The sequence below is a fragment of the Eumetopias jubatus genome, unplaced genomic scaffold (genome assembly GCF_037043125.1).
Source record: "Eumetopias jubatus isolate StellerSeaLion01/CBP00866 unplaced genomic scaffold, mEumJub1_p1.0 scaffold_13, whole genome shotgun sequence".
Lineage (NCBI taxonomy): Eukaryota > Metazoa > Chordata > Mammalia > Carnivora > Otariidae > Eumetopias > Eumetopias jubatus.
The window spans coordinates 54,001,469-54,022,659 of NW_028274819.1; the positions used below are offsets into that span (position 1 = coordinate 54,001,469).

The 21,191-nt window shown below is 39.5% G+C and overlaps 1 protein-coding gene across 2 annotated transcripts in view; it reads right to left on the reverse strand.

Moving 5' to 3' along the window:
• Positions 1–4,259: 4,259 nt before the first annotated feature.
• CLPB (ClpB family mitochondrial disaggregase) overlaps positions 4,260–21,191 on the reverse strand; it is a 165,240-nt gene continuing 148,308 nt past the window's right edge. The window contains exons 17-18 of one of the 2 annotated variants that reach the window (XM_028115931.2): positions 7,317–7,455; positions 4,260–4,894 (exon numbers count right to left, since the gene is read on the reverse strand). In XM_028115931.2, coding sequence (XP_027971732.1) covers positions 7,366–7,455 — 90 coding nt within the window. In that variant the 3' untranslated portion in view covers positions 4,260–4,894; positions 7,317–7,365. Of the gene's footprint in view, positions 4,895–7,316; positions 7,456–21,191 lie in introns of those variants that run through there. The other variant, XR_003611232.2, reaches the window with a different exon arrangement.

Genomic DNA, 21,191 nt, shown 5'->3' on the forward strand with positions numbered 1-21,191 from the left:
GCCAATCATGTACACTCATCACAGACTAAGCTAAGGAATCTGTAGTAGTGAGGACTCATGGACCATAAAAATTTTCTACAGGGGCAAAAGGTTGCAGCAAGATCTAGTTCGAGGTGCAGCAGGCCCCTACAGAGCTTGTTCTTGGCAGCAGTGAGGGTTCAGTGCCAATCACATCAGCTGTGTAAGGGGCAGTGGTGGCAAGGCTGTTTTCATGGGGAAAACAATGTAGCTTAATTTAGGGTAGTATTTCTAGTTCTATGTTCTAGTTCTAGTTCTATAGTTGGTCCTCCAGTCATTCCAGTAATTCTCTGAGATATCTAATATCTTTTATGAATGTAATGTCTAATAAATATATTTTTTTGCTTAAATAAGATGTAGTTTCTGTTGCTTGTAACTAATGACTCTGATATAGAAATTGGTACTAGATTGGCTGAGGGCATCAGACTCTCAGAACTATTGGAATCTTGGAATAATTGTGATTTCTGGTTGGGAAAAAAGGCAGCAAAAATCCAGACATAGAGTGTTATTTAATGGCAAAACAGTTCATCAATTTATTACCAGTGGCCACCTGGAATTAAGTATCCATAAAGAGCATAGACTTGGTGGACTGTCAGGGATCAGTATAAAGGGAATGAGGAATTCAAGGATTGTGAGGATGTGTGGAAAGCTTAAAGAGAGAATGAGAGGGTAAAAATCAAACTCAACGTTTGCTCCTGTGTGAGAGTTAGAGAATGGTTTGAAAGAGGGACATGCCAGGATGGGAATGGTGATGAAAGAATTTGGATGGCTAAGAGAGGCCTAAGCCCTTTGTGAGTTAGGGCTAGGTTGGGAGCACATAAGGGAAAATCCAAAATAACAACAAGGTAAGCAAAATAATAGATTATTTCTTCTTCACTTAAGGTAAGTCTATAAGTAAGGAGTCCAGTGCTTGTGTGGCTGCTCCATTGGCATTAAGGACTCAGATTCCTTCTTTTTTTTTGTTTCCTAGAGTGTGGTTTCTAACTTAGGTTCTTACGTCCTAGGTAGCTACTGGAGATCCAGCTAACACATTCATATTCTAGGCAGCAAGAATGAGGAAAAAGGAAAAGAAAAAGTGCATCTCTCAGTGAGACAGCTCCTTAATAAGGAACCTTCTAGAAGTTCCATTCAACACTTACTTCTTTGCCTGAGCTTAGTCATACAGTCACATCAAACTTAATGGGAGACTAGGAAAGGCAAGATTTTAACTGAGCACATTAGTATGCCCCATCCCCAGTAGAGTCTATGTTGCTGAGGAGAGAATGGATATTAGGCAGGTGTATTGTTACCCATTGCTACATAACAAACTACCCCAAACTTACTAGCTTAAAACAACACACATTTATTATCTCATAATTTCCGTGGATCAGGAATCTGGATGTGACTTACCTGAGTATTCTGCTTCAGGGCCTCTCATAAGGTTGAGTCAAGGTGCCAAATCTTTAGTCTCAAATGAAAGCCTGACCAAGGAAAGATTGCTTCCAAGCTCACTCACATGGTTGTTACCGGGATTCAGTTCCTCCAGGGCTGCTGGACTGAAGGGGTCAGTCCTTACCAGATTTTGGCCAGAGGTTGCCCTCAGTTCCTTGCCATATGGACCTCTCCAACAGGGAAAGCAAATAAGAAGAGCCAGACAAAATGCCAGCAAGACAGAAGTCAGTCTTTCATAAACTAACCTTGGAAATGACATCATATCACTTTTGCCGTATTCTATTCCTTAGAAGAAGGTTACTAGGTCCTGCCCACACTCAAGGAGAGGGGATTATACAAGGACATGAGAATCAGAAGACAAGGATCACTGAGAGCCATGTCAGAAGCTATCTATCACAGCAGGCAACTAATGATCTCTGTCACAATCCCAACCTCCCACTGAAAGTAGCCAGATACTATAGGACTTCCTCTCTGTCTAATGGGATAACTTTTCTCTTGTTTGAAGACCATGTAAAGATGTCCCCATGGGAATTATCTGGTAAGAGGAAACCAAGTTTCCTTATGCCCCATCCCACTGACTTCATTATCTCCATACTCACAGCCAGAATCAGACCCCAACATGCCTCATGGTCAAATAGGAGGTCAAATTCACAAGAAGGCCTTCCCACTAAAAGAATTAAAAGATTGTTCAAATTTATATCAATAAAATCTGGCAAATCTGAGAATGGATTTTGAGGTGCTGGACCAGGGAGGAGGAACATAATTTAAAATTAGGCTGAATAGATCAATATGAGTGCACATACCAGAGAGCCTGGATTTCATGAGTTAGTTCTAATAACTGGGAGTTCTTTTTTTTTTTTAAGATTTTATTTATTTATTTGAGACACAGAGAGAGCATGAGTGGGGGGTAGGGGCAAAGGGAGAGGGAGAATCAAACTCCTCTTTGAGCAGGGCCCAATGCGGGGCTCGATCCCCAGACCCTGGGATCATGACCTGAGCCAAAGGCAGACGCTTAACCAACTGACCACCCAGGTGCCCCATAACTGGGAGTTCTGTTGCCTTTTTTTTTAAAAGATGAGGTTATTTTTCCCTAGAGTCTATAATAACATTTTTGTATATTCACTTTACCTTATATCTACCCAGCTATCCATTCTTCTATTCATCTCTCAATCTGTTGTATTTTTTGATGCATTCACAGTAAGTTACAGACATCCATACACTTGGTTCCTAACACTTCTGTGTATCAATTTTAACAAAATATTATTTGTTAATTTTCAGGTAAAATTTTCGTACAGTGAAATGCCTAAATCTTAAGTGCACCCACCACGCAATGAGTATGACACACACACATGTCTATGTAACCCAACCCCTTACCATCATCCCAGAAAGTTTTCATGCCTCTTCCCAATTAATCCCAACTCCCACTCCCTCACAGGGAGTAACCACTCTTCTGATTCTTTTTCCACTAGAAAAAGTTCTTTAATTTTGCCCGTTCTTTAATTCCTTTGAGTACTTTGTGTAAGCCTTCTTTTACTCAACAAAAAGTTTTTGAGATTCACCTATGTTGTGTGTATCAATAGTTCATTACATTTTTTTATTGCTGAGTAGTAATTCATTGAATGAATATACTTGTGTAGGCAGAATTCTAAGATGTCTCCAAAATTCCTACCTCTTGGTGTACATGCCCTGTGTAATTCCCAGTACTATGACTATGATGAGATATCACTTCCATAATTAGGTTATATCATATGACACTATTGACTATTAAAAAGGGTGGATCTGACCTAATGACGTTGAATCCTTTATATTTGGGTTAAGAGGTCAGAAAACAGTGAAGTCAGAGAGATTTGAAAAACATCACTCAACAGGAGGAAGAGTCTTCATAGCCAAATGGAGGGGCCACATGGCAAATGTGGGTGACCTCCAGGAGCTGAGAGTGACTTCCAGCTGACAGCCAGTAAGAAGACAGGACCTCAGTCCTACAACTACGAGGAATTGAATTCTGCTAAGAATCGAATAAACTCGGGAGTGGATTTTTCCTCAGAGTCTCCAAAAGGAAATGCAACCTGGCTGACATCCTGAAATCCTGAGCAGATGAGAACTGTGCCCTACTCTGAACTGTGAGCTAATGAGTGAATTGTGAGCTACAGAATTGTGAGCTAATGAGTGAATGTTTTTTTTTTTCTATCACTGTGGTTGTCTTTTTTTTTTCTTTAATTTTATTATGTTATGTTAGTCACCATACAGTACATCATTAGTTTTTGATGTAGTGTTCCATGATTCATTGTTTTCATATAACACCCAGTACTCCATGCAATACATGCCCTCCTTAATACCCATCACTGGGCTAACCCATCCCCCAAGCCCCCTCCCCTCTAAAACCCTCAGTTGGTTTCTCGGAGTCCATAGTCTCTCATGGTTCATCTCTCCCTCCAATTACCCCCCCCTTCATTTTCCCCTTCTTTCTCCTAATGTCCTCCATGCTATTCCTTAGGTTCCACAAATAAGTGAAACCATATGATTCATTTTCTCTGTTTGACTTATTTCACTTAGCATAACCTCCTCCAGTCATCCACGTTGATGTAAAAGTTGGGTATTCATCCTTTCTGATGGCTGAGTAATATTCCATTGTATATATGGACCACATCTTCTTTATCCATTCGTCTGTTGAAGGGCATCTCGGCTCTTTCCACAGTTTGGCTATTGTGGACATTGCTGCTATGAACATTGGGGTGCATATGGCCCTTCTTTTCACTACATCTGTGTCTTTGGGGTAAATACCCAGGAGTGCAATTGCTGGGTCATAGGGTAGCTCTATTTTTAATTTTTTGAGGAACCTCCACACTGTTTTCCAAAGTGGCTGTACCAACTTGCATTCCCACCAACAATATAAGAGGGTTCCCCTTTCTCCACAACCCCTCCAACATTTGTTGTTTCTTGCCTTGTCAATTTTTGCCATTCTAACTGGTGTAAGGTGGTATCTCAATGTGGTTTTGATTAGAATTTCCCTGATGGCTAGTGATGATGAACAGAATGATGTGTCTGTTAGCCATTTGTATGTCTTCTTTGGAGAAGTGTCTGTTCATGTCTTCTGCCCATTTTTTGACTTGATTATTTGTTTTTTGGGTGTTGAGTTTGAGAAGTTCTTTATAGATCTTGGATATCAGCCCTTTGTCTGTAATGTCATTTGCAAATATCTTCTCCCATTCTGTGGGTTGCCTCTTTGTTTTGTTGTCTGTTTCCTTTGCTGTGCAGAAGCTTTTTATCTTGATGAAGTCCCAAAAGTTCAAACTCTCTCTCTTCACAGATGACATGATACTTTATGTGGAAAATCCAAAAGACTCCACCTCCAAATTACTAGAACTCATAGAGCAATTCAGTAATGTGGCAGGATACAAAATCAATGCACAGAAATCGGTTGCTTTCTTATACACAAACAATGCAACTGTAGAAAGAGAAATTAGAGAATTGATTCCATTTACAATAACACCAAAAACCATAAGATACCTCGGAATAAACCTAACAAAAGAGGTAAAGGATCTATACTCTAGGAACTACAGAACACTCGTGAAAGAAATTGAAGTAGACACAAAAAGATGGAAAAACATTCCATGCTCATCGATCGGAAGAATAAACACTGTTAAAATGTCTATGCTGCCCAGAGCAATCTATACCTTCAACGCCATCCCGATCAAAATGCCAATGACATTTTTCAAAGTGCTGGAACAATCCTAAAATTTGTATGGAATCAGACAAGACCCCGAATCTTTGGGGAAATGTTGAAAAAGAAAAACAAAAGCATGGGCCTCATGTTGCCTGATTTCAAGCTATATTACAAAGCCGTGATCACCAAGACAGCATGGTACTGTCACAAAAACAGACATATAGACCAATGGAACAGAATAGAGAGCCCAGATATGGACCCTCAACTCAAATCTTCAACAAAGCAGGAAAAAATATGCAATGGAAAAAAGACAGTCTCTTCAATAAATGGTGCTGGGAAAATTGGACAGCTATATATAGAAGAATGAAACTTGATCATTCTCTAACACCCACACACAAAGATAAACTCAAAATGGATGAAAGACCTCAATGTGAGACAGGAATCCATCAAAATCCTAGAGGAGAACATAGGCAGTAACCTCTTCGACATCAGCCACAGCAACTTCTTTCAAGATACATCTCCAAAGGCAAGTGAAACAAAAGGGCAAATGAACTTTTGGGACTTCATCAATATAAAAAGCTTCTGCACAGCAAAGAATGTTGTTTTAAGCTGCTAAGTTTTGGGTTATTTGTTACACAGTAACATAAAACTAATTTAATATGCAGTTTAGCCGTTCTCTTTTGATGGACATATGGGCTATTTCTAGTTTTGTTCTAGTATGAATAGTGCTGCTATGAACATTGATGTGCAAGTCTTTTTTTTGTGGATATATGTTTTCATTTCTCTTGAAATGGAATTGTTGGGTCATAGAGTAGATGTATGTTTTGTTAAATGAAGAATCCTTTGGTATAATGTAGCAGAAAGAATCCAAACACTTATGGAGATGGGAATGTTGGTTTATAAACCTTCCCTTCTAGGAAGGTGTGATTCATTCACAATCAATGCCGTTCCTTGAGAGGGTCCAGATGACGTTCTCTTCACTAAGCCACTGAGAAACATATTTGTGAGAGAGTAACAACATCTTTGGAAAGTGCATAGTAACTGGTTTCTGTAGGCCAGGGATGTTGGGGGAAGACACTGCAGATGGGACTGAAGAATATGGGCATTTCACTAAGATCCTGTTTCATAAAACCAAGAATCCTCTGGAACTGGTGAACAGAAGGCCAACTTAAGACAAGATAAGAGTTATGGTCTCTCACCCAATTTTCAGACCTGGGTTGGTTCCTTGAATGAAGTGAAGGTAGGTACACTTAAGGAAGATGTATAAATATCTGTCGATATATTCCTAATAGGCTTCCCCAATGGGACCTATAGTCATGTCCCAGGATTACTGTTATGGTTGAATTGTGTCCTCCAAAAAGATATGTCAGAGCCCTTTCCCCAGGTACCTGTGTAATAGGTGATGTTATCTGGAAATGGGTTCTTTGCAGATGTAATCAAGCTGAGATAAGGTCATACTGGACTAGTGTGGGTCCTAATCCAATGACTATGTCCTTATAAAAAGACATTTGGACAGAGAGACAAACAGCAAGAACATCAAGTGAGGATGGAGGCAGAGATTGGTGTGATACACTGCAAGCCAGGGAACGCCAAGGACTACTGGTAACCACTAAAGGCTAGGAGAGAGGCATGGAACAGATTCTCAGAGCCTCCAGAAGGAACCAACTCTGCCAACACCTTGACTTTGGACTTCTGTCTTCCAGAACCATGAAAGAATACATTTCTGTTGTTTTAGTCACCCAGCTGTGGTACTTGTTATGGCAGCCCTAGGAAACTAAGAGAATAACTGTGCCCTTGGGAACTCCTGACACTGGCTTAATGCTAATTGGAGTTGTAGTTGGCACCGTGATCCCCCACTCAGAGTGGAGGCTTATGGAGTCAAGTGAAAAACTGACTTTTGATTCTAATCTACCTCACTGCCGGTCCTGTCCTCAAGCCCATTTTTAAACCCATGATTTTTGTAGTTCCATAGTGGATAGTTAGATTAGGCATATTCAGCAAGTGGCAGAATATGTCACTCTAATCCATGGAATATGGCTATTATGGTTGAAAGGGCTAAGGGGAAGCCCTACAGCTTACTTCCTATCAAAATTATAAACAAAAACCAATACTGCATTGCTGGGGGAAATGTAAGACTCAGACACTCATCAAAGACCTGAAAATTCAGAGGTGGCGACTGCTGTTACTTACCCTCTTAACTCACCTGTCTGGCTCATGCAGAAGTCAGAAGGTGTTTGGAGAATGGCAGTTGGTTATTGAAAGGTTAAGACAGGTGATGACTCCAATTGTACTGTTCCTGATATGGTTTCTTTACTAAAGCAAAACAACAGAGCCTCTGCCACCTGTAATAAAGTTATCAACTTGTAAATGGTTTTTCTCTATTTCAACGAGCAAAGAAAACCAAAGGTAGCTTTGTTTAATCTGGCAAGGGCAGAAAATACACCTTCACCATTTTGCTTCATGACCATGTTAACTCTCGGCCTTTGTGCCACAATTTAGTCCACAGGGACTTTGATCTTCTTAGCCTCATGTAAGACATCACACAAGTCCACTATAATTATGACAAAATGCTGGTAAAACCTAAATAGCAGGAGGTATCAGGTACCCCAGATGTCTTAATGAGTTGTGTTCAGTGTTTTTGGTTTTATTTTTAAAATAATTTTATTTTTAATTTATTTTATTTATTCATTTTTTAAAGATTTTATTTATTTGAGAGAGAGAGAGAGAGCATGAGCAGGGTGAGGGGCAGAGGGAGAGAAGCAGGCTCTCTGCTGAGCAGGGAGCCCGACATGGGGCTTGATCCTAGGACTCATGACTTGAGCCGAAGGCAGATGCTTAACAGACTGAACCACCCAGGCGCCCCATTAATTATTTTTTTTAAAGATTTTATTTATTTATTTGAGAGAGAGAGTGAGCGAGAGAGAGAACATGAGCAGGGGCAGAGGAGTCTACTGAGCAGGGAGTCCGACGCGGGGCCAGGACCCTGGGATCATGACCTGAGCCAAAGGCAGACGCTTAACTGACTGAGCCACCCAGGTGTCCCCAGTGTTTTTGGTTTTAGTCATTCTAGGACGTGTGTAGTGGTATCTCATTGTTGTTTTAGTTTACAATTCCCCAATTCCCTGATAACATGATGTGGAGCATCTTTTTGTTTGCTTATTTGCTATTTATTTTCTTTGGTGGGGTGTCTGTTCAGATCTTTTTTTTTTTTTCTTCCTTTCCTCTCCTCTCCTTTCCTTCCTTCTTCTTTTTCCTTCCTTCCTTCTTTCCTTTCTTTCTTCTCTCTCTCCCCTTTCCTTTTCTTTCTTCCTTCTTTCTCTCTCTCCCTTCTTTCCTTCCTCTTTCTCTTTCTTTTCGTTCTTTCTTTTCCTTCCTTCCTTCCTTCTTCCCTTCCTCCCTTCCCTCCCTTTCTCCCCTTCCCCCCTCTCCTGCTCTTCCTTGCTCCCTTCCAACTTCAAACACATATGCTTTATTTTGCAGAAGTGTCAGTGGTGGGCTGAGACCCCCAGCAGGGCAGGGGCAGCTGGGCAGCCACCAGGCCCTTTGGGAAGGTGGGGGGAAGCCGCAGAAAGAGGTGATGCCTCCATAGCTCCTCCCAAGGCCAGCCTCTTCCCCAGGCTCCCAGGACAGGGTTTTTGCCCATTTTTAAATCAGGTTGTTTGTTCTCTTATTGTTGCATTTTAAGGATTCTTTGTATATTTTGGATACTAGTCCTTCATTAGATATGTGTTTTGCAAATATTTTCTCCCAGGCTGCATGGCTTGTCCTTTCATTCTTTTAACAGTGTCTTTTTGCAGAAGTTTCTAATTTTAATAAGGTCCAACTTATCCATTCTTTCATGGATTGTGCTTTTGATGTTGTTTCTAAACAGTCACTGCCAAACCCAATGTCACCTAGATTTTCTCCTATGTTATCTTCTAGGAGTTTTATAGTTTTGCATTTTACATTTAGGCCTATGATCCACTTACCTGTGTGTGTATGTATGTATGTATATATATATATATTTAAGATTTTATTTTAATACATATATATTTTAAAGATTTTATTTATTTATTTGACAGAGACACAGTGAGAGAGGGAACACAAGCAGGGGGAGTGGGAGAGGGAGAAGCAGGCTTCCCGCTGAGGAGGAAGCCCGATGAGGGGCTCGATCCCAGGACCCTGGGACCATGACCTGAGCCGAAGGCAGACGCTTAACGACTGAGCCACCCAGGTGCCCCTTTACATGTATATTTTAAATAATTATTTTATCAAATTAAAATGCATATAATTAAAAAATCAAGACTTATAATGATAAGACTTATAATGAAAAACATCCTCTGCTCTACCCTTTTTTTAATTTTTAAAAGATTTTACTTATTTATTTGACAGAAAGGGAGAGAGAGCACAAGCAACGGGAGTGGCAAGCGGAGGGAGCCGCTGATGCGGGCTCCATCCCAGGACCCTGGGATCATGACCTGAGCTCAAGGCAGATGCTTGACCGCTTAACTGACTGAGCCACTCAGATGCCCCTTCTCTACCCCTTTCTATCCCCAGAACCCAGATCCCACTCTCCAAACCATTTCAGCTTTCAATCTTTTTGGTACTGACTTCCACATATTTAGATAAACAACATTTTTAGCTAACATTTATTGAGTGCTTACAATAGAGTGTCAGGCTCTATCTTAAGTGCTTTTCATACATTGTTTAGTCTTCATAATCATCTTATATTATAGGTATTATTTCTATTCCCATTTTAGGGATGAGAAAAATTGAGTCACAGAGGGGTTAGGTAATTTTGTAAGGTCACATGGTTAGCAAATGGCAGAGTTGGGATTTAATCCTTGGCAGTGTGTTCTTTCAGTATAATGTTTACCTTGTGATTTCTTGATTTATTAATTTTAGACTATTGGCTTCCTAGTATGAATATTTATCACTCACACCACCAAAGTCACCAATGTGTCTCCCTTTATTAATCCAATATGCCGTATTTCACTGAATCTAAGACATCACTGACTGTAAGATATACCTTTATATATCACTAAAAAGAAAATAATTACCAAAGTAACAATACTCTTATAACTTAGAATTTTCATTTTATATTTATTGAAAGAGATCCTTTAGACTTCAGATGTATTATTTACTATATACTTTTGTGCATGCATGCAATAAAAAGAAAAATACAGGGGCGCCTGGGTGGCTCAGTCGTTAAGCGTCTGCCTTTGGTTCATGTCATGATCCCAGGGTCCTGGGATCAAGCCCTGTGTTGAGCTCCCTGCTCAGTGGAGAGCTTGCTTCTTCCTCTCCCTCTGCTGCTCCCCCCTCACCCACCCCACTCGTGCTTTCTCTCTTTATCTCAAATAAATAAATATTTTTTAAAAGATTTTATCTATTTATTTGACAGAGAGACACAGCGAGAGACGGAACACAAGCAGGGGGAGTGAGAGAGGGAGAAGCAGGCTTCCCGCTGAGCAGGGAGCCCGATGCGGGGCTGGATCCCAGGACCCCTGGATCATGACCTGAGCCGAAGGCAGACGCTCCACGACCGAGCCACCCAGGTGCCCCTAAATAAAATCTTTTTAAAAAATACAAGCAAATAAACTGGTTAAAGTATTTCTAAAATTTCTTTCAGAATTCAGAATCTCATTCTTTTGAATCATTTTTTGCCTCAAAGATGTCAATGCCCACATTTTATTTTTTTAACACAAATCATACTCCATACTTTCCAAGAGTAATGGTGATATAGTATTTTTTTAAAAGGGGGATCCACTATCATCAGTGGGATTTTCTTCCAAACTACTGATATTCATTCTGCAAATTTTGATACTGGCACTTTCTTGATTTTTCAGAATATATAAATGAAAACTTCTTAGACAAAACCTGGACTTATATTCTTTCCTCAAATGGTCCTTAAATGGATTGTGGACTGACATGTTCAGGAGTGGCATATCCCGTCATGCCATAGGAATAACAGTCATGTTTGCACATGGTTAGAGCATCTGTGTCATGATCATTGCCTGGCTGATAGCAATTGTGACAGATCTTGATTTCAGATTTTCAGATTTCAGTTTTAATAACTTGTGCATCTTGGAATCCATGAAAAACAGTAGTCATATACAAATTTTAGTTATATAAATATTTAATTGGACTTTATGTCTGAGTCATGTATGTATCACTTATGTACCATGATTAATTTCCTTGTACGAACTTTTGCTTTCCCTAGAATCAATAATAGCCTGTTTTTCATTTGCTTACTTTTCTATATTCTCTATCATTATCTCTCTCCTAAGGAATTGTAAAACTCTTGGAAATACTATTTTCCACACAGACATGTCAAGTCTTCTATCAGTCCCTTTATTTTTTTCCTGGAGACATTTCTCCTGGAGCTTTATGGGTTAGACTGGACTATTTTCCCAGTTCTTCACTTCCTTCCTCTTACTGAATTATACACCCATGCTTTATGCCAAATGACTTTGCAGTATCTTCCACTAGACTATGGGGAGTACATTTTCCTACTCCATTGATGTTGAGCTTGGCCCTATGACTTGCTTTGGCTCAAAAATGTTAATAGACATGAGAGGAGCAGAAGATTTCAATGTACTTGTGTCATCTGGCTTGCTTTTTGAGCTCTTCTACAATTAGCCATGAAAATAACGTGGCTTGGGTAGCGGCTGGTTCAAGGAGAATGAGAAAACATGAGGAGAAGACTTGAACCCAAACTTCAGTCTAGAGCCAAGCCCAGCTGAACCCAGATATATCAATTGAACTGTAGCCAATATGTAGACCCATGAACATGAAAAATATTTGTTTTTGTAAGCCACTGAGATTTTGAGGTTTTCTTTTATTACATAGAAAAAAACTGACTAAATGCCTTCTATCCTCCTGCACAAATGTGGACTGGTTGTTGCTCTGCAGAGCTATTGTCCTGGGATGTTCCTTTGCCTATTAGGCTGGATATCTCATTTACTGATTTCTGTGATGTCCTTTTTCTTGGTTTAATAGAGCATACATATCCTTAAGTAGCTTCCTGAGAATGGGTGCATAAAAGGCACATTTCTTGAGACACCCTCATGTTGATTGGGTCATCACATTTCATCAATTTGGCCAGGTATGGATTTCCAGGTTGAAAATAACTTTCTCTCAGAATTTGAAGGCATTTTACCATTGTCTTTCAGCTTCCTATGTTGTTTCTGAGGGATGTAATTCTAATTCCCTATTGTGTATATGTGGCTTATTTATTTTTCCTTTGGAAGCTTTTAGAATCTTCTTTATGTTCCAAGAATTCTGATATTTCATGATGATATGCCTGGGTGGGAATCTGTTTTCAACCACTGGATATTTGGTGGGCCCTTTCAGTCTGAAAACTCATGTCCTTTAGTGATAGAAAAGAATTTTTAACAGGAAAAATTTCTTAAGATGCTATTTATCTGATAATATATTCTTTCATTTAATCTTTTCTTTCTTTTTGGAACTCCTATTAAGTGGAGGTTGGGCACTCTCAATTGCTTTTTCTAACTTTATTTGTTCTCTCACATTTTCCATATCTTTTTGTTCTACTTTTTGGGAGATTTTCTCGTTTATCTTCCAATTATTTTATAGATTAAAAAAATTAGCTAACATATCTTAAAATCCCAAAAGTTATCTCTGTCCTGTTATTTTTACCTTTATAAAAAGAATCTTATTTTTGTTTCATGGTTATATTATGTTCTCTTTTCTTTTCTCTCTGGGTATTTTTTTCTTCTCTAGAGTTTTTGGGGGAGTTTTCTTCTATTGCTTTCTGTATTGTTTTTGCTTCCTTCTAGTTTTCTTCTTCTTGATTATACTTTTGGCTTTTATGCTCAAGCTTTCCTTACATGCCTGGCGACTCTTTTCCTTTCATATTTAAGAGTGAGGTATTTAAAAGTTTGTGTGTCCAGAGCCTGTGAAATGTGGTTTCACTGTATGGTGATTGGATAGGGACTCAGCTGTTTGTTTTTTTTTTTTTTTTAATGCAAAATGTTGCTTCTTCAGATCTTTTCTCTAGGGTCATTATCTCTAGAGACAAATCTTTCAAGGTTCTGCCCAAGAAGGAAATGTGCTTGGCTGCCATTGCTCTTGAAGCTACATGGCAGAAGCGCTGGGGTGGGTTTTAGGCACAGCTCTTATTCCTCACTTTTTGCTGTTCCTGGTGGTCCTGAACCTGAAGGCTCTCTGGTTGGCTTCTTCTGCATGCTAACACTTCAGTCTCCTATATCTTCAGGAAAGGGGTATTTGGCTGACCAGGATGGAAGAGACCTGGAAGTCTTACTGCATTTAAAAAATAAATTATATGTACAGTCCTGAACTTTTCTAGGGTTCTGTTCTTTTTTTTTTTTTTTTTGACATCCCCTCTGTAGCTATTGGGTGTTTAATTTTCTTCGTTCTACTATTCATTTTTCTCAGTTCTGCTTTCTCTATTTAGTTTCCATTTATAATAGAGTACAGACATGTATTAAGAAAAAAAAAGTTAGTAATTTCACTAACTTGAAATAAAAATACATGTATTAGGCCAGATGATTCAAACAAGTAAAGAAATAGAAAGTAAAATATAAAGTGTCTTCCTCCTTTCTTCCCCTAGTCCTTCTCTCAAAAGGTAACCTTTGTGAATACTTTGATTTCTCCTAGAAATAAAAAAAAACAAGCCTATAAGTGTATGTGCATGCGTGTGTGTATGTGAAATTGTATATACACGGGCTAAAACCATACAGTATATGGGCTAGATTTTTCCCATAACATTCCTGGAGATATTTCACTATTAGCACATGCAGATTCATTTTGTTCTTTGTAATTTATTGTGATGGACACACTGGTTTTGAAACAATTATTTCTAGAGCACTATACAAACTATAAAGGATCCTCTCTAGTAAGTTCTTTTTGTAGAGCAAACAACTATTTCAGGTTAATTAATACTTATCCATTAATTTTTCAGGTATGTATACTTGTATTTTAGTTTTTTATATTTATTTACTTAAGTAATATCTACACCCAACGTGCGGCTTGAAGTCATGACCCTGAGATCAAGAGTCACATGCTCCCCCGACTCAGCCAGCCAGGTACTCCTGTATACTGGTATTTTAATACATCAACCTTTCTTAAAGTGATCCCACTTGTAAACAATTGATCACTACATATATAGTTACAAGGGTTTCAAGTGAAATGCTCGGTGAGGCAGAGAACAAAATTATTAGGAATCTTTTGGTTGCAAGAAACAGAAATTCCACCTGAAAGGAAACTCCAGCTAAAGGGAAAAAGACAGTTGGTTTTAGGGATACTCTGTTGTCTTATAGGACCTAACAACAGGCGGGCTTCATGGAAAACTAGGATCAGAGACCCAGACACCATTGTAACTCTTTCTGATCTTTTAGCTCCGCTCCTCTCTGCACTCTGTTCTTTACTCTAAGCAAATCCATTTCTTCAACTATTCTAGTCCTCAGAGCAGATAACTTGGCAATGGACAGCTTCAGAGATGTACATCTTAGAGAGCCTTGGGGTTCTCTCTCAAGCTCTGGTTTTAAAATTTCTGGGGGAGAGGGGAATCTGATTGGTCCAGCTTGGGTCACATTAGGTTGTTACCTTAGGACAAGTAAAATGTACCCAGATGTACCCAGAGAGCAATGGATGGCAGTGAATGGACCAATATGACAGCAACCTTGAAAAGCATTTGGATGGTGTGAGGGGGTGAGGGAGAGCATTGCTATCAGAAGGGGAATGCTGAACAGACTGTTGTTGCCTAGGGGTCTGCCATTACTGAATCTTCTAATTCTTTGATGGAGACTTCCTGGAAGGGGTAAGATTTTTTTTTTTTTAATATTTATTTTGAGAGAGAGACAGAGCAAGTGTGTATGAGTAGGGGGAGGAGCAGAGGGAGAGGGAGAATGAGAATCTCATGCAGACTCCCTGATGAGCACGGAGCCTAACACACGGGGCTTGATCTTAGGACCCTGAGACCATGACTGGAGCTGAAATCAAGAATCGAATTCTTAACCAACTGAGCCATCCAGGTGCCCTAGATTTTTCTTTTTTAAAGATTTTATTTATTTATTTATTTATTTATTTATTTATTTATTTAGAGGAAACTCTACACCCAACATGGGGCTTGAACTCACAATCCCGAGATCAAGAGTCATATGCTCTACCAACTGAGCCAGCCAGGTGCCCCTAGAAGCAGTAAGATTTCAGTGGTGCCATCATTTGAAGAAAATCCAAGCCCTTGGTGAAGGTTCCAAAGGTTCCCTAGGTCACAGAGAAGACCCTACCCATCAGTTTGGAGCCCACCAACACACCCTTTTCTGGGCCTTCAAAGCTCTGTGATCCTTCCAAGCAAAAGTGGAAAGCATTGGGCATTATTGTTAAAACAAGGCCAGGTTCAGTCTTCATTTTAACTACTTATGGAGATCTACATTTCTTTATGTAGATCAAAGTTTCTCTCTGATATCATATTCCATCTTCCTGAAGAACTTCAACATTTCTTGTAATGCAGGTGTGATGGTAATGAATTCTCTCAAATTATATTTGTCTGAAAGAGGGTTTCACTTTCATTTTTGAAATATGTTCACTGGGTATGGATGCTGAGTTGATAGTTTCTTCCTTCAGCACTTTCAAGATGTTACTCTATTGTCTTCTGGCTTGCAGAGCTTCTGGTGAGAAGTGTGCTTTGTTCCTCCATACAGTGTGTCTTTTTTCTTTGTCTGCTTTCAAGATTTTCTCTTTATTTTTAGTTTTTGGAATTTTGGATATATGATGTGTCCAGGCATGTGCAGTGGTTAAAAAATATGTATACTAATTCTTTGATGCTTTAAAAGGGGGAGTTTAATTCTTAAGTTTGGGATGGACTTAGAGACTTCCTGCTCTCCAAGTTATTTTATCTTATTTATTATTTTTTAAAAGACTTATTTATTGGGGCACCTGGGTGGCTCAGTTGGTTAAACGTCTCTCTCTGGCTCAGGTCATGATCCTGGAGTCCTGGGATTGAGCCCCACATTGGGTTCCCTGTTCAGTGGGGAGCCTGATCCTCCCTCTCCCTCTGCTGCTCCCCCTGCTTGTGCTCTTCCTTTGAAGTAAATAAACTCTTTAAAAAAAATAAAATATTTATTTATTTAAGAGAGAGACAGAGAGAGAAAGAGAGAGAACAAGTGGGGGAGGGGCAGAGGGACTGAATTCAATGCAGACTCCCCACTCAGTGTGGAGCCCAATGCAGGGCTCAGTCTCATGACCCTGAAATCATGACCTGAGCTGAAATCAAGAGTCAGACGCTTAACTGACTAAGCCACCCAGGTGTCCCACAGGCATTTTATTTTAAAATTTTTTTGTATCAAAGTATAATTAACATATAACATTGTTAGTTCCAAGTGTATGGCATAATGATTCCATATTTGTATGTATCACAAAATGACATCCATTGTTATAGTCACAAAATGTTTTTCTGTTAAATGTCCATGACTCATTTATTATATAACTGAAGTTTATACCTTTTGATTGCCTTCAGCCCTTTTGCCCAGCCCCCACCAAACTGTTTCCTGCATCTATGTCTTTTTTTTTAAGATTTCATATATAAGTGAGATCATATGGTATTTGTCTTTCCCTGACTTGTTTGACCTAGTATAATACCCTCAAGGTCCATCCACATTTTCACAAATGACAAGATTTCATTGTTTTTATGGGTGAATAGTATTCCATATCTTGGTTATTGTAAATAATGCTGCCATGAACATGGGGGTGCATATGTCTTTCCAAGTTAGTGTTTTTCTTTGGGTAAATACCTAGAAGTGGAATTGCTGGATCATATGGTAGTTCTATTTTTAATTTTTTGAGGAACCTCCATATTGTTCTCCATGGGAGACTCACTTCTAACGAAGATGATATGGTGGGAATTAATGGTGTGCTACTTCTGAGACCAAGATCGTACAAGACAGTGTTGCTTCTGCTTGACTCTTAGATTGCTCTGGGGATGCTAACTGCCACACTGAGGATTTTAAGCTGGTATGATTTAGTGATCAGGAAATTATAATTATTTTATATATTTAATTGTCAGAATAAGCCAGCTGGATGAGGAGTTACCGTTATGGGAAGAAACTGTCAAAGATAAAAACACAAATTGTGACATTATGCCACAGAAAGCTTATTGAGTGATTTGCTCTTCCAGCAAGCACTTGGTAAGCATCCATACTGTGTCTGAGTATGTCCAGATAAGCCACAGAAATCAAGCAGAGGAAGACGCTAAACCAGCTTTGTAATTTTAACCTGCTAGAATATGAACCTTGACTTCTTTGATACAGCTCTATTAAAATACAGTTCATTTAACTTTTTAAAATTAATAGACTTGGGGCACAGGGTTGGTTCAGTCTGTTGAGCTTCTTACTCTTGTTTTTGGCTCAGGTCATGATCTCGAGGTTGTGGAATTGAGCCCTGTGTGGGGCTCCATGCTCCGTGGGGAGTCTGCTTGGGATTCTCTCTCCCCCTCCCCCCCTCCTCCTCCCACCCTCTCTAAAATAAATAAATCTTAAAAAAAAATAAAATGAACAGACTTTATTTTTTAGACCAGCTTTAGGTTCATAGCAAAATTGAGTGGAAAGTAGAGTTACCATATACTTCCCTGCTCCTGGAAAGCACCCCACCCCCCCGCCCAGTATCAACATCAGCATCAGAGTGGTACATTTGTTAAAATTAATGAACCAGTACTGATATATCATAAACCAAAGTCCATATTTTATATCAGGGTCCACTCTTTGTGTTGTACATTCTATGGGTTTTGACAAATGTATAATGACATGCACTCAACATTATCTATTATACAGAACGGTTTCACTGCATTGAAAATCCTCTGTGCTCCACTTCTTTGCCCCGGTCAAGCTCCTGGCAACCAATGATGTTTTTTTACTGTCTCTATAGCTTTGCCTTTTCCAGAATGTCATACAGTTGGGATCGTACAGTATGTAGCCTTTTTGCATTAGCTTCTTTCACTAGTAACATGAATTTATGGTTTCTCCATGTCTTTTTGAGGCTTGATAGCTCATTTCTTTTTAGCACTGAATTTTATTCCATTATATAGATGTACCATAGTTTGCTTATCCACTTGCCTATTAAAGAATATCTTGGTTAGGGATGCCTGGGTGGTGCGGTCGGTTAAGCCTCCGACTCTTGGTTTTGGCTCAGGTCATGATCTTGGGCTTGTGAGATCGAGTCCTGTATTGGGCTCCACGCTCAGCATGGAGTCTGCTTGGATTCTCTCTCTCTGCCCCACTCCCCACACTGTGTGCATGTTCTCTCTCAAAAATAAATAAATCTTTAAAGAGTATCTTGGTTATTTTCAAGTTTTGGCAATTATGAATAAAGCTGCTATAAATTTTGTGTGTAGGTTTTTGTGTGGATTTGTTTTCAGCACATTTGGGTAAATAACCAAGAAGCATGACTGCAGGATCCTATGGTAAAAGTATGTTCAGTTTTGTAAGAAACAGTCAAACTGTACTCCAGAGTGGCTGTACCATTTTGCATTCTTACCAGCAATGAATGAGAGTTCCTGTTCCTCTACATCCTCACTAGCATTGGTGCTGTCAGTGTTCTGGATTTCAGCTTTTCTAATGTGTGTGTAGTGGTATCTCATTATTGTTTTAATATGCAATTCATTGATGTATGATGTTGAGCATCTTTTCACATGCTTATTTGCCCTCCGTGTATCTTTTTTAGAGAGGTGTGTGCTCAGATTTTTGCCCATTTTGTAATCTGGTTGTTCATTTTCTTACTGTTTAGTTTTAAGTTCTTTGGATATTGTGGACACCAGTCTTTAATCAGATTATGTAATATGCAAATATTTTCTCCCAGTCCGTGGTTTGTCCTCTCATTCTCTTGACATTTAACTTTGATGTGTTTTTTTTTTTGAAGCTTATTTTCTAAAGAATTTTTCTTTAAACTGAGGTATAATTTTTTTTATATATAAAAGAACTAAGGGGCACCTGGGTGGCTCAGTTGGTTAAGTGTCTGACTTTTGATTTTGGCTCAGGTCATGATCTCAGGGTTGTGAGATCTAGCCCCACACTGGGCTCTGCGCTGAGCACAGTCTGCGTGACAGTCTCATTCTCCCTCTGCCCCTCCCCCTGCTTGCGTGCTCTCTCAAATAAATAAAATTTTTTTAAAGATTTATTTATTTATTTATTTATTTATTTATTTATTTATTTATTTGACAGAGAGAGACACAGTGAGAGAGGGATCACAAGCAGGGGGAGTGGGAGAGGGAGAAGCAGGCTTCCCACTGAGCAGGAAGCCTGATGTGGGGCTTGAGTCCAGGACCCTGGGACCATGACCTGAGTCGAAGGCAGACCCTTAACGACTGAGCCACTCAGGCGCCCCTCAAATAAATAAAATCTTAAAAAAAAAAACTAATATAATCCATGTCATAAAATTCACCCTCTAAAGTGTAAATTCACTGGTTTGCACAAAGTTGTGCAACCATCACCACTATGTAATTACAAAAAATTTTCACCACTCCAAAAAGAACCCTATTATCAATCATTCCCATTCCCCTCTCCTTGGCAACCACTAATCTACTTTGTCTCTATGGATTTGCCTATCTGGACATTTCCATATAAATGAAATCAGAATATGTAACCTTTTATAACTGGATTCCATTATTTTCTTAAAAAGATTTTATATATTTGAGAAAGAGAGAGAGCAAGCATGAGTGGGGGAGGGCCAGAGGGACAAGCAGACTCCTCATTGAGCACGGGGCTTTACCTGGGGCTCGACGTGGGGCTCCACCCCAGGACCCTGAGATCATGACCTGAACCAAAGTCGGATGCTTAACCGACTGAGCCACCCAGGCGCGCCTGGATTCCATTACACTTAACATGTTTTCAAGGTTCATCTCCATGTTGTCACACAAATCAGTACTTCATTCTTCTTATGGCTGAATATTCCGCTGTATAGATATACCATTATTTTATCTATTCATCAGTTTGATGGACGTTTCCCCTTGTTTGCTTTTTAACATCCATGTAACAAGTTTTTGTGTGGGTGTGTTTTATGTCTCTTAGGTATATATTTGGGAGTGTAATTGCTGGGACAGATGGAAACTCTATGTTCAATCTTTCGAGGGATTGCTAGACTCTTACAAACTGGTTGCATAATTTTCCATTCCCAATTCTTCACATCCTCATCAACACTTGTCTATGTTTGATTATAGCCATTCTGGTGGGTGTGTAGCGGTATCTCATTGCAGTTTCAATTTGCACTGTTCCCTGATGGTTAATGATGTTTTGCTTATTGCCCATTTGTACATCTTCTTTGGAGAAATGTATATTCAGACCCTTGTCCCATTTTACAATTAGGTTGTCTTATTGTTGAGTTGTAAAAGTTCTTTCTTTACTCTGGATACTAGACTGGCCAGAGAAGGATGGAGGTTTTGAAGGAAGTGCAGTTACTGTTGATAAAATTTAGGATGTGACCATGACATAGGTGATTGAAGTGAGTGGGGGCAGAAAAAGATCATTAAATATAAGGAAAGCAGGGTGTTGGGTAAGTCATTCATGGGAAGTAAAAGCCACCAAGAATAATGGCATGTGTGGGGAAAAAGTGATACAGGGGCTAAATTCTTCTCTGTATGAGGGACAATAGTTGAGAGTTCAGTAGAAAGGGCAATGACACAAGGGCTGGAACTGTCAAACTGCTGAATTTAAAAGCTGGAAGGAAGGATGAGAAATAATCACAGAGCAGCAGTGGGGGGCTCATGTCCTGGTTCTGACAATAAAGCAGCCTCCACCTAGGAGGGCTACAGGGGAAGCAGCCTCTTAGGGGAAAGCCAAAGTAAGCAATGCCTTCAGCGGACAATTAAGGTGAAGAGATGAAGCAAACATTCCAATAAGAAGGTGCTTATATAGAATTTGATTACAGAAGGGAAGTACTGGAGGGCACATTAGAAGAGTTGGGAAGGGGAGCAGTATGTGATTTGGTGGTGATCAGGTTCAGACTCTTGGGATTACTGTGGTTCAGACTCTTGGGATTACTGTGACAAACCTGTGAGGCATGGTGGGATTAGACCTGAATGACTCTTAGAGGATGGAGAGCAAATAATTCCAGGACTGTGGTCGAG